We start from the raw sequence: 13,285 nt of genomic DNA, 5'->3' as shown, positions 1-13,285 counted from the left end.
TGAATCAGTATACAATTAATGTAGTCTAGCTGAGTGGGAGATATCTACCTATCCACAGGAAGGTACTTAAAATTGAGATTGTGTACTAACAAAAAGCTGGTTTTTGAGCAGTGAATTCAAAGCTATGTAGTTAGGTAGTGAGATATTATGGATGATGCATATTTCTGAAATATGCAGAAGCAAAGACTTCTGCAAAGAGCATGCCTACAACATTAACCTTCATCGTATCTTGGCAGTTATGTTACACAGTTTTTACATTATGAATTTAAACTTCTACTAAATAGTAATGCAGAGAATGCCGAACATTCAGCTGGAATAAATTCTTAGGTCAGTAAATAATCCTGTTAATTTTGTTTTGCTATATAGTGGAAAATCTGAGTACATAGAACCTGCAAAGAGAGCACATGTTGTACCACCTCCTAGAGGAAGAGGCCGGGGAGGATTTGGACAAGGTATTCGACCACATGATATCTTTCGTCAAAGGAAACAGAATACAAGCAGACCACCTTCTATGCATGTGGACGATTTTGTTGCTGCAGAGAGCAAAGAAGTGGTCCCTCCAGATGGGATACCACAACCTAAAAGGCCACCAAAAGTATCCCAGAAGATATCTTCACGTGGCGGGTTCTCAGGGAATCGTGGAGGACGGGGAGCTTTTCACAGTCAGAACAGATTCTTTACACCACCTGCTTCAAAAGGTATGTTGCCTCTTGTCTGAGGATTTGGAGTAAACTGATTACTGTCTAGGATAAAAAATGTTTCTCTAGGCTATGCTGGAGTTAAACCAAAGCTATGTTTAACTATTCTCTGTTATGGTCTGAGTGACATTTTTGCAAAAGCATTTAGCTAGATCTTCACTCTTTGGTCTCATGCTGTTGTGTGCAATGGCCACAGGAGTGCTTGTAGCTGTAACGGAAAAACAATTAACTGCCTTGTTGTGAAATGATATGGGCATTTGTCAAATTAAGCATAACGGTACTATCAACTTTAAATGCATTTTGATTAGAAAGGCTCCCCGTCTTCTTGAGAAGAAGAATGTGCAGGGCCCCATGTTTGCAGTGATTCTCTGGCTAGAGATTCTGCTGCAGAATTTAGGTTTTCTTTAAATTAGCAGACAAAAAAACCTATATTTTGTGACCGTGAAGGTTGCAGCAGGATACATCCATTCCATCCAAAACCTTAAAAACATGGCAATGAGAAGTTATGGGGATAGATGTGCATTCCTTTCCACCTTTGTATTGCCTACAGCACTGTTAATAAAACACTCTAGTGCTTCATGAGGCATTCTCTTCTACCTCCAACAGATGCCCAAACTAGAACTGGGCAAAACTTTTTTGTTTTTGTTTTGTTGTGTGTGGTGAATAGCAAATTTGCCAAAAAATGAATTTTGGGGAGCACTGAAACTGTGCAAATTTGGGTTGAATTTGGTGAATAGTTTCCACTGATTTTTTTTCCCCCCAGAAATGTCAAAACTGTTTTGAATTGACGTTTTTGAATAATTGATTTTCAAGTTTTACATTTGGTGAGAAAAATTCTTAAGTTTCAGTTCAGACAAACTTTTTTTTGTTTAAGCTACTGAACTGAAAAATCAGTTATTTGTTCAGCTCTAATCCAAAATCAATATGTACCCCAACTTCTCCTCCGCTATCCCTCCATACAAAGAAAGGTCAAGTAGCCTCTGCCCTATCCACAAGGAGGAGGAGATTCAACCACTTCCCAGATGCAAAACCCTCAAAAGCTTTCTGGGTGCCAAAATCTCAACCTACTCCCTTGCCAGCTGCCAGACCCTCCAGCTTTGCCATTACAGCTTCTGTAATGCAGTTGATATAAAAATACTGTAGCATGTGGAAAAGTGAAAATGGTCTGGGCAGTGTTAAATTGATAAAGCATTCCATAATTGAGATTTGTGTGAATTTACTGTCAAAATACTGTACTGGTCATATTGTTCATTATATTTGAATCAGTATATTAAAAAACAGGTAAGTTTCAGTGTGCTGCAGAAGTAAGGGGCTTTGCCACAAGAGTATGCAGTGGCAGAGGATAGGTTTCACCCCTGCTGCTAACTGTGAGGTATCTGACAGTAGTCTAAATTAATCTCAGCCACTCAAGTCTTTCCCTTAACATTTTTCTTGGAGTCTGAGGCCTTCGGTGCCTTAAGCCTTGTTTGGCTGTGTATTGGTGAGAGTCTGTTCCAGGTATTAGAATTCAGGCAGATTGTATAATACGTGGCCTCTGGAATGAGTTTCATGATGTGACTGCATCAAATCAGTAAGGTTTCTCATCCGTACAGAGCTCATTAGGAGCTTGGTATATTGAGGAAGTTCCCTGCATCTCCAAAGCGTAATGGTGTGCATCCTGTTCCTTTAGGCGTGCCAGTCTCAGCACTGTATTGACACTGGTGCCTATGATGTAGGCTCAAGCCATCTCTAGGTTAATATATCAGTCTCCTTATAGATAGTGCTGGATAGGCATATAGGGACTCTGAGCCCCTTGTGTCATCTAAAACATTGGGGTTGTGTGTAGATGCATTCTTGTTGTCCTATTACAGTATAATTATTCCTAGTAGACTGGTCATGTATTGCAGCATACTACTAGTTAAACAGTGCAGAGAACTCTGAGCGTTACTCAGCACCTGTGTTTTGTGTTTAGGAAATTACAATCGTCGTGAAGGAGCCCGGGGTTCAAGCTGGAGTGCACAAAATACACCACGAGGCACCTACAATGAAAGCAGAGGGGGTCAAAGCAATTTTAATAGGGGCCCCCTGCCACCATTGAGGCCATTAAGTTCTGCAGGTATGTGGTATTCTTTTTACAGTACACGGAAGCGGGCATCAAATTGTACAAAGCTCCTAGTTGTATTTTCTTTTTACAAATGAAGCTTATTGCAGGCACCTTGAAATACAGTAAAAGTTTTAAATATATATTAACTATGGTTCATTAATGGTAAATCCAAAATATACTTTAATATAAACTGTTATTAAAATGTAATCCATTATAAATTTACAAAACTCGCTGATTTGAGTGCTTGAATTTATCTTAATCTTGCATTAATACTAACTTTTGCAATGTAATTGTTTTAACAACCCTGGTAATTGCATCTTTAGTTAAAACGAAACAATGTTTGCCTAATGAAAAATTGAAAAAAGACTAGAAAATCAATCAAAGGTAGGGACTGTGTATCCTTATGTTTGTTCAGCCCCTAGCTCAGCAGGGCTAATCCGTGGGCACTACCACCGTTAATATATTTTTCTTTGCTTTAAGGCTATCGACCCAGTCCTCGTGATCGTGCTTCCAGAGGCCGTGGTGGAATTGGACCATCTTGGGCGAGTGCTAATAGCGGTGGTAGCGGTGGCTCAAGAGGAAAGTTTGTTAGTGGAGGCAGTGGAAGAGGTCGTCATGTACGTTCCTTCACACGATAAAAATGAGACCTTACAGAACAAACCAGCAGGGTGAACTTCTCATGATGATGACAACAAAAAGAGGCACTAAAGGACCAATTTAGACTTACTGGTATCTGAAGACAGCGAGAGAATATTTTTGTCCGAAGAAAGCAGTTTTTGTTTGAAACAAGACTTGAAATTTCAATAAAATTCAAGACTTTTTGTGTACAATTGTATATCTTTTGTTCCTCTTGAAAGAACATTTTAACTTTTTTGTGGACTTCTGTAGACAATACTGAATAAGGAACCCATGTGAATTGAGACTTCAAGAATTTCTCTTCTAAAATATTAATTGTGCCAAAAAGCAAGGTACAGGTGTGCTAATTTTGCAGTAGTACATAAGGAAGCTTGAGGTTTTCCTCTCAGGTTTAGAACCATTAGCTCAGTTTCCTATTGGTCTGTTAGTTATTAAATGAATGAGGTACATCTTACCAATGGTCCTAGTAAATGAGAAAAAGACTGACTGAGACTTAACAGGTGAAAGAACACAAAACTTACACAGTTAATTTAGAAGTTATGGATAAGTACTCATACCACCATTACATACATTAAACTCAAACCTGCACCCATTGAAATTGGCAGGAAAACTTCCACTGACTTTAGTAAGAATAAGTTTAAGTCCCAGAGCGTAACTTTTAGAGATGTTATCACTCTAAGCCTGTATGTTAAGAGCCTTCCTGTATGCAGTGGTGTTGTAGCTGTGTTGGTCCCAGGATATTAGAGACACAAGATGGGTGAGGTAATATTTTTTAATTGGACCAACTTCTGTTGGTGAGAGAGAGAAGCTTTCGAGCTCACAGAGAGCTCTTCCTCAGGTCTGGGAGAGATACTCAGTGTCACAGCTAAATATAAGGTAGAACAGATAGTTTTAGCATAAGTAGATAACACATATTCGAAGAGACCATTTAAGGTGGAGTGGCCCATTAACCCCCTGTAATCATTAAGACAAAAACCAGAGGTAGTGCGCTACAGATTGTTGTAATAAGCCATAAATCCAGTATGTTTATTAAGATCATGATTTTTAGTGTTTAGCAAAGTTATGAATTTAATCTCCCAGGGTAATCTTTTGAAAGTGCTGTGCAGGTTTCCTTTGAGGATGAGGACAGGGGTCAGAAAGAGTGACTGCTTTGTGAAAAGTGTTCACCCACAGGTGATGTTGTGTTTGTCTTTTATCATTTTCACTTGAGAGTGTAATGGTTGTCTGGTTTCACCCACATAGTTGTTATTGGGGCATTTAGTGCACTGGATGTGGTAGACCACATGTTGTGATAGGCATGTGTATAACCATGGATCTTGAAAGGTGTGTTTGGGGAAGAGAGGGTGTTGATCATTGTAGCAGTGTAGATATGTCTAAAAGTTTTGCATCTGTTGTTCTGGCAGGATCTGATGCCGCTTTGAGTTGCTGTGTCCTGGTCTGTGGGGAGCTTACTTCTGATGATGAGGAAAAGTTCTGTGTAGCTCGAAAGTTGGTCCAATAAAAGATATCTCACCTACCTTGTCTTTCTAACGTGTGCTATAAGGAGATCATAGGGTGAGGTACCTTCAGTATAAACAGAAGCTTGATGGTGTTAAATTATTATTTGTAGCCTGCTGACTTGTGTAGTTGGGGGGAGAGAGTTTAAAAGCAGACTTTCATAAAACTAAACAATTCCCTAAGGAAGCAAGAGATACAAAACTTTTCCCTTTAATGGACACTTTGGCTTTTTACTTGCGTAATTGTTTGAGATGTCTGAGGTTAAGATATACAGTGCAAGAGGAAAAGCTTTGTACAGATTCTTTTTATGCTCTTAATTTTCAAATAGTCACCTTCACGTTTCTTTTCATGCTAAAAAACTCAGAATCAAATATATTTTGAACTCAAATGTTTACTTTTTCTTTTAATCTCTGTGGAATGTGTCCAACATAATTACTAGGAAGATAAGAGGTTAATAGCTGCAGCCCTCATTATAAAGGCCCTGTATACATTAACCCATGGTAGACAACTGAATTTAGACTTTGATTCTCATTTACACATAGGTCCCTTTACACTACCAGAGTGGTGTAAATGAGCCTTAATCTTAATGAGGATCAAGCCCAGTTAGTTTATACATTTCCAGCTAAAACTGATCTTAATGTACTTTGGTCAACCAGCAAGCATGCTGCCATTAAGCATTAAAAACTCACCACCTTCTACTCCAAGTGCAAGGCACATTTCTTTGACCTTACTTTCTCTTAACAAATACACAGCACTGTGTGGGGGGGTGTATTTATTTATTTAATTTGTAACTACCAAAACAAGACACTCCACTGCCCGCGCTTCTCCTCCTGGGGAGATGAAGAGAGGAAAAAACACATGAGAACTGCTAGTCACCTTGCTTAATTCACTAGTGGGAGGGACTCAGATACTACAGTGATAAGAACCTATATAAAATAGAAAAGCATATTTTAATGTGTACTGTAGACTAAGTAAGAACATGTTTTAAAACACTGTTTAGCCCTATAGGCTAAGTTGCATTCAACAGTTTTCTCTGAAACCACAGAGAAAGCAAGTGTAGGAAGGGGCCTTGTATGTGGAGACACGGGGCATCATAGCCCCACAAGTTTCTAGACAATTAGTTTGCACAAAGAAAGTTAATTGACAGGACCTATAGGATAGTTAAACTAAACTTGTTCTAATTAACTGGGCATGGCTAAAGGGATAATTTTGTTTCATACAGTTGTATATTTTAGTATTGTATAAAGTAACAGACTTCAGAAAAATGATTGAATTGTAGAATCTGAATTGTGAAAAAAGCATTAGGTACTCAAGTAGATCAAGGAAGATGGAATTTTACTAATGCAATTGTAAAACTAAAACGGGTGATCTAGCAAACATAGGTATTAATGCTATTTTTTTAAATTGAGGAGCATTGCATAAATATTTTGTAAAGCAGACAGGCTCCTTTAAACCATGGGTCTGAGGTTTTTTATTTTTTTTTAGAAACTTTACAACTTACGAAACTGCAGCAGGGATGTGAGTGATTTGTTTTTAGTCAGGGGATTTGAAATGAAAAGTTAAGGAAAAGCTTGAAGTATGGAACAAATTGTAAATATTCAATTGGTTCTTGAAAGTTTGAAATACAGCATGTCATGCTTGTCATTTTCAAACTAAAAAATAAAAGGCTGGTAAAATTGATCAAGGTGAACAAAATGTCAGTAAATCATTAGTCAAACTTGAAAACTGAGCAGTATGTCTACAGTTTCTTTAAACATAGTTCTAGGCCTTGTAGTTGCTTAGGACTTATTTAATATTTGTGGTAATTCGTTCAAGGTTAAATTAACTTGAAATAATGCTGTAAATGCTATGTTTAAAATTAATTTACTTGATTTGATACATTTAAATTGAATTCTTACCATGAGCAACTCAGGTTTAAAACATTAAATTCCACTTTTTAATTTAACTTGGAACTTTGTTTTCTAATTGACTAGAGCACTGGAAGTGGCTCATGCCAAAGGACCAGATTAATGTTGAATAGCAGCTTTCTTTGCAAGCAGTTCCATTGACTTCTTCTAAGGAGAAATGAGGCAATGTTACAGCAGCTAGAGTACCTAACTGTTTTTTTCCTAATGGAAATCTATTATATAGACCACCAAAAGTCATCTTTGAACGTTCAAAATGTTATTTATGTTAAGAACTGAAGTGGAAATTATTTAAATCAGTCTAGGTACATTTCTGCCATACAGCTGTTAGCTAATAGTGGCTTTTACTGTGCTGTTACATCTTATTTTAATAATTAGAACATCTTTGGCTAACAGTCTGATTCCTTTACTCCTCTCCTCATCAGTCCTGTGTAGGAAGCCGTTCAGGGATCGACAAGACAGGTAGGTCAGGTTTGCTCTTCATGTCCACTCAGTTCAGCAACAATGCTGTTAGGCAGTTAATGACTGTGGCCTTAGTCCTGAAAATATTTGCACAGGAGAAGTTCCATTGAGCTCATGTGTGAGGGAGTAACTGCAGAGTTGTGGACTAATATTAGTTCAGGAGTATTAATGTTGCATTTTGGACCCTAGCTAGGTTAATTGTTCAGGGCTGTAAAACAATGTAAAGTTCCTAGGCCTCAAGCTTGGCTCCCTTGTGGGGAAAAATACACAGAAACAACAGGGCTCCAGAAAGCAAGAGAAGAGAGAGTAAAAATGTAGAGCACCAGCATCCATATTTGCACAAGTTAAGACATATCAACCATTTTGCTCTGTACCAAAGCACTCTCCACGATCAAATTGGAGCCTTCAAAGGGTGGGACTTTTGAATCTGACAGTGTCATAATGAGACACTTTCCCCAAAGATGGTTTGGTCTTCCCTGACTAATTTAGCATGGTTAGCGTGTCCCTTTATAAAACTCCAGGTGTTCTAGCTAAGGATGAGTGTGTATGTAATCTTCACGTATTGCATACTTTACAAACCTCTATGTTTATTGTAAAGGAGCAGTGTGCAACAGATTTTCCTTTCTACCACTGTGGCCCTAGTTAAACTGTAAACAGCCACTATCTAAGGTAGAATGTTCTTTAGCAAGATCTGCCAGTTTTTTATGATCTAGTTAATGTCCATTTTCATTAAGATAATTGTCAAATTGAATTTTTTCTACTGGGCAGTTTCTAGCACAATGATGCACTCTACCCTCAGAGGGGGTAAATGAAATAAATGGTAGATTAAGACTGCTACCAGTTCCATAATGCCTCTCAGAAAAGCCAAATGGTAGATGGTGTTGATGCCAAAGCAAAGGAGTCTCTAGAAAATTTCAGCTATAGAGTGCACTCTTGTGGGTGGCAGAGACTGAGGCATCCTGTTTTTGTATAGTTTCCAACACAAAGGCCTACCCATAATAGAAGGGGTCTTTAGGCCTTACTGCAATATATTTTGTGATGAGAACCCTTTAAGCAGTGGATAGCAAGTTTTGTTTATCCTGAATCAATACCTGCTAAGCAGGACCTAGACCCCCTCCCTACTGCACCTGTAACTTCTGAGGCCTGTGTCCTCTTCCCTTCAGCATGGCTGCTTGCCTTTGCCTACACCCCAGAGACAATGGCAGCAAGAACTCCCATCTGTGAAGACGAGATGCAAAGTCTTTGAGGAGAGCGCTGTTTTGATCAAATGCTAGCCCTGTCTATTATTTAATGTATCCCAGTCATGGGTCAGACAAAGACCTTTAACTATGACCCCTATTCCTTATGTCCCTTTTAATAAAGTACCTGTCCCCTATTATAGTACTTTAGTCCCTCGTTTTCCTGCATGTTGAGTGAAGTACACTGGAAATAATGAGAGCAAGTTTATTTGCATGTATGTCTCACTATTTTATTAGGCAAGGGGAGGATATCTGATCTTTCATAATGAAAAGAGAAGCAAAATGAATAACTACTTTTATGAACACTTGAGTAGCTCAACTTTTATACAAAGTGCAAATCAAATGGTTACAAGCTACCTGTTAGCTCTCTTCTAAACGCAATATGGCATTTAGCCCTCAAATTCCACTTTTGAGCCCATTTCCCATTTTTTATTAAATGAAAAAAAAAAATCTAATTTCAGCTTGGCAATGAACGGTGTGGCTGGAAGACATTTTAAAGTTCGTTTGTTAATATAAAAGTTGCATAGACTTACAGGTATTTAGAAAGGCATCTGTCAATATGAGAACTGCATAAGCTCCCCCTACGTACCAAGGATAAACTGTATGGGTCTATCCAAAAGATGTTCATGAGAAAGGAAAATGCTGGCGCCATTCTACATAAGTTATCCAGGACTCTTAACAAATAATCTGTAGAGAAGCACTATCAAAAACACATCCCGGGGAAGAGTGTAGCAAATTTCACAAGGATTCTTATTTTAGTATATTCCAGGACCTGTTCACTGTCTGAGGGTCACTTTTTAAAAAAACTTCTTAAAGCACCTAAGAATGTTTAAGATGTAAAAAATACAATAATTTTGCAACTAAAATGTTTACAATAATTGCATATGTTACCTGGCTACATAATTCACTTGTCCGCTACTAATAAGGAAAAGAAATTTGCCATGCAATTGGGATGTTAAGCTAACCATCTGCTAACACACATGAACAATAATGATCGAGATGAAAATTTAACTTAATATTAGAATCAGCCTAACTAAAATTACATGGGTGCTTACAAGCAAACTGGTACATTGCAACTCAGTTAAACAGCAGATGTAGGGTTCTCCTGAAAGTCTTGCATTCAGAAGGGTAATTGAAACCAACAGGCACTCATTGAACACTATTCTACTGCTACATTTCAATAAAGAAAGCAATTATATGCAGCAACAGCAATCTAGTCTTGCTCCATAGGAACTGTATGCTTCTATGAAAAAAACTGAGCTGCAAGGGTGAATGGGAATTGATGGTGCAAGAGTCAGAGAGGGCTGTGTCTTGAAAGATGTGCTGACTCAATTTAAATTATTGGGTTAGCTGGATTAAGTGAAACTACAATGTACTAAATTAATAAAATATTTGAGAGAGATTAGTGATATCCTCAGGTCTTAATCACTAAGTGCTAATTCTGCTTCCAAGACAGACTTACTGCACTCACTAACAATCTACTTGTTTCTTTCAGTATGTTAGTATTAAGTTCAGTAGGGAAAAAAAATAATCAAACCAGGCATGGAGACTTACATAAACCCTTGTAACATCATGTGGCTCTCTTTCATCATGTATATATTTCAGATGTCTGGCTGGTGGGTTTCACCCACATGCTCAGGGTCTAACTGTCTAGAAATTTGGAGAGCTCAAATATGGCAAAGTGTCCTGCAGTCCTCAAATGTAAGAAACTCCATGATTCAAGATCCGTGGGTCTATTATTGCCATTGTACAGTTCCAGATTTTAGTATCAATATAGAAGTCCACCTGATCATATGTCCTTTGTATAAAATTGAGGTCTGTTGTGGGTAAAACAACATTCAAGTAGCTTTTATCATACCTGTTAAAAGAAAATTAAAGATGTTCAACAGGTGCTTTTAATGTGTTTTAAAAAGACATGTATATCTTTCCATAGTCAGCAGTATTAAACCTTAGAGTCCTTGTAAAAACAGCTAATAGATTGCTCACACCAAGGAAATGTATACACAATTCACCCAGACTGTGATAACAAGCAGAACTCTGAATATGCACTAATCTTCACTATGTAATGCAAATATTATAAAAGCATTGGCGGTGCAAGAAAGGGCAGTAACAGTATTTAAGCAATCCTGATCAATACAAATGCCTACAAGTTTTCAACATGAACATGTAATCTTCTGCAAACTCCTTCATGATGGAAACAGATGAAGGAGAATTCTAGACAGCTTGGAAGTGAGTTGGACTGCATTGCTAAAATTCTGCACTATCATGGGTTTTGGTAACAGCTAGCTTGATGAAAAACTAAGAAGGGGTTGGAGATTAAAGGAAAACTGCCAAATACTCTTAAATCCAAACTGACCTAGTTTAAAGCTGTTGTATGCTGGTGGCAACTGTTTGGAATTAAGAATACTTAAGTCACTATTCCTTTGTGATGTACAGTGTTTTTAAAGGACACAACTATCTCCAAATTTGTTAGTTTCCCCTGCTGGTTTGACTGAAGTACTTAAATACTATTCCTAGAATTAGTCCTATTCTTAGAATACACTCCAGCTGCTATCATTCATTATGCTTATACACATATGAGAAAAAAAGAGGTGTCATATACCAGCTTTAACTGCGCTGAAATTGCAGTAGCAATGAAAAAAAAATTCCATGTCACCTAGTTGAAGTTCTAGGTTTCAGGTCTGTAAGGAAGCTATTGTAAATAATCCAGGGAGGACCATAGATTAAGAGCTCCTGCTATACGAAAATATTAGTTGAAAATGTCCTTTTAAATGCATGTTGTAATGCCCAATATACTATTAATGGACATTTAAAAACTAATATTGGGCCTACAACTTCCCCCAAATGCCTAAAAACTAGTTTTACTATTTGCATAGTATGCAAAGTGTGCTAGATATAAAAACTTGTGTTTTCCCCCACTCTTTTTGACCCATTCAGACTTTAGATAGAAAAGAGGTCATTTAGAACTAATACAAAGTTTGCTAACTGTTCACAGGAAGCAGAATCCTGTAGGTCTGTGAGCTTACTTCTGTTTAGATGACTGTAACTTCCCTGGGTTTTCGTTTCACACTCTCCAGTCGTGTTAGAGGGCGAAAGTTTGTTGATTTCTTGTTTCCTTCTGTATTATTTAATCGGCAGTCTTTCTGTAGGCCTTTCAGCAGCTCCATTAATTCACGCTTTTCGAGCTCTGCTTGCTCCAGCTCTTGACGATGCTGTCTCTCTGCAGCCATAAGGGAGCGCACTTCAGACATAATTCGTGACATCTGACTCTAAAAAGCATGTGTGAAAACAGACTAGAATAAGAGACCATATAAATACATTTCCAATAATGGTGGTATTGAAGCTGAAATGACTACTGCATATAGGAGAAGAAATAATGAAGACCAGGCACAGCTGAAAGAATCTGCAATTTTTGATAAACCACTAAACAAACTTAATTTTGCTGATTTGCAGCACAGTTTCTGCTTGCTGTGGCACTTATTTCAAATATTCCAGTCTGCGAGAGCCATGAGAGACAGTGCAAATCCGACTGATCACAGATGTACCAGTGGATTTCACTGGCTGCTGGTTATGTTCTGTATCTTAAAACCCAAATGAACATTATTCCAAAAACCAAAAGTGTTCAGGACAGAGCTGTGTGACTTACTTGCAGATATGATCTTCCAATATTTTAATTCAAATCCAATACGAAGAAACCTTAAAACATACAAAGGCTCAATGGTCTTGGGTTTTAATGGTTATTTTTTTCCTGCTACAGGATAAAAGCTGGATGAATGGGTTAGATAATACATTCTCTCCCCACTGCTTTTTACTTTGGCCTTAACCCCATTGGGTTTTGAAGCAAGTTAGTACAGAGTCTGAACACAGCTCTAGCTAAACTGGTTTCAAACACTATGTTAGAGTACGGGGCCCTGATCCAGCAACTGGATCCATGTGGGCAGCAGACCCTTACTTTCACATGAAGCATCACTGACTGCAGTGTGCGAGTGTAGGATCAGAACATAGGTTCCTATATTTCCATCCATACTGAGCTACTTTAAAATAGTATGAGCAGAGGAGCTGTTTTTTTTAAGTACTGTATATCTGACTTGCAGTGATGTGTCTTCAAAAACAACAAGGAGTCTGGTGGCACCTTAAAGACTAACAGATTTATTTGGGCATAAGCTTTCGTGGGTAAAAACCTCACTTCTTCGGATGCATAGAGTGAAAGTTACAGATGCAGGCATTATATACTGACACATGGAGAGCAGGGAGTTACTTCACAAGTGGAGAACCAGTGTTGACAGGGCCAATTCATTTCAGGGTGGATGTAGTCCACTCCCAATAATAGATGAGGAGGTGTCAATTCCAGGAGAGGAAAAGCTGCTTCTGTAATGAGCCAGCCACTCCCAGTCCCTGTTCAAGCCCAGATTAATGGTGTTAAATTTGCAAATGAATTTTAGTTCTGCTGTTTCTCTTTGAAGTCTGTTTCTGAAGTTTTTTTGTTCAATGATAGTGACTTTTAAATCTGTAATAGAATGACCAGGGAGACTGAAGTGTTCACTTACTGGCTTATGTATGTTACCATTCCTGATGTCCGATTTGTGTCCATTTATTCTTTTGCGGAAGGACTGTCCGGTTTGGCCAATGTACATGGCAGAGGGGCATTGCTGGCACATGATGGCATATATAACATTAGTGGATGTGCAGGTGAATGAGCCCTTGATGGTGTGGCTGATGTGGTTGGGTCCTCTGATGGTGTCGCCAGAGTAGATATGGGGACAGAGT

General features: G+C 38.2%; 2 protein-coding genes across 6 annotated transcripts in view; one reads left to right on the top strand and one right to left on the bottom strand.

The window, feature by feature from the left end:
- The window catches only part of VIRMA (vir like m6A methyltransferase associated), a 37,457-nt gene extending 33,266 nt beyond the window's left edge, over window positions 1-4,191 (top strand). For all 3 annotated transcript variants that reach the window (XM_026663109.1, XM_026663105.1, XM_026663099.1), the window contains 3 exons: window positions 367-698; window positions 2,650-2,793; window positions 3,262-4,191. In XM_026663109.1, the coding sequence (XP_026518894.1) occupies window positions 367-698; window positions 2,650-2,793; window positions 3,262-3,419 (634 nt within the window). In that variant the 3' untranslated portion in view covers window positions 3,420-4,191. The remainder of the gene's footprint in view (window positions 1-366; window positions 699-2,649; window positions 2,794-3,261) is intronic.
- A 1,049-nt stretch (window positions 4,192-5,240) lies between these two features.
- Window positions 5,241-13,285, bottom strand: part of LOC112108037 (RING finger protein 151-like) — a 26,648-nt gene continuing 18,603 nt past the window's right edge. For all 3 annotated transcript variants that reach the window (XM_024201996.3, XM_024202006.3, XM_024202015.3), the window contains exons 7-8: window positions 11,545-11,787; window positions 5,241-10,376 (exon numbers count right to left, since the gene is read on the bottom strand). In XM_024201996.3, the coding sequence (XP_024057764.1) occupies window positions 11,551-11,787 (237 nt within the window). In that variant the 3' untranslated portion in view covers window positions 5,241-10,376; window positions 11,545-11,550. The remainder of the gene's footprint in view (window positions 10,377-11,544; window positions 11,788-13,285) is intronic.

The sequence above is a fragment of the Terrapene carolina genome, unplaced genomic scaffold (genome assembly GCF_002925995.2).
Source record: "Terrapene carolina triunguis isolate 2854851 unplaced genomic scaffold, T_m_triunguis-2.0 Scaffold58, whole genome shotgun sequence".
Taxonomy (NCBI): Eukaryota; Metazoa; Chordata; order Testudines; family Emydidae; genus Terrapene; species Terrapene triunguis.
The sequence above is the reverse complement of the archived record's forward strand: the minus strand, read 5'-3'. Positions and strand labels throughout refer to the sequence as shown.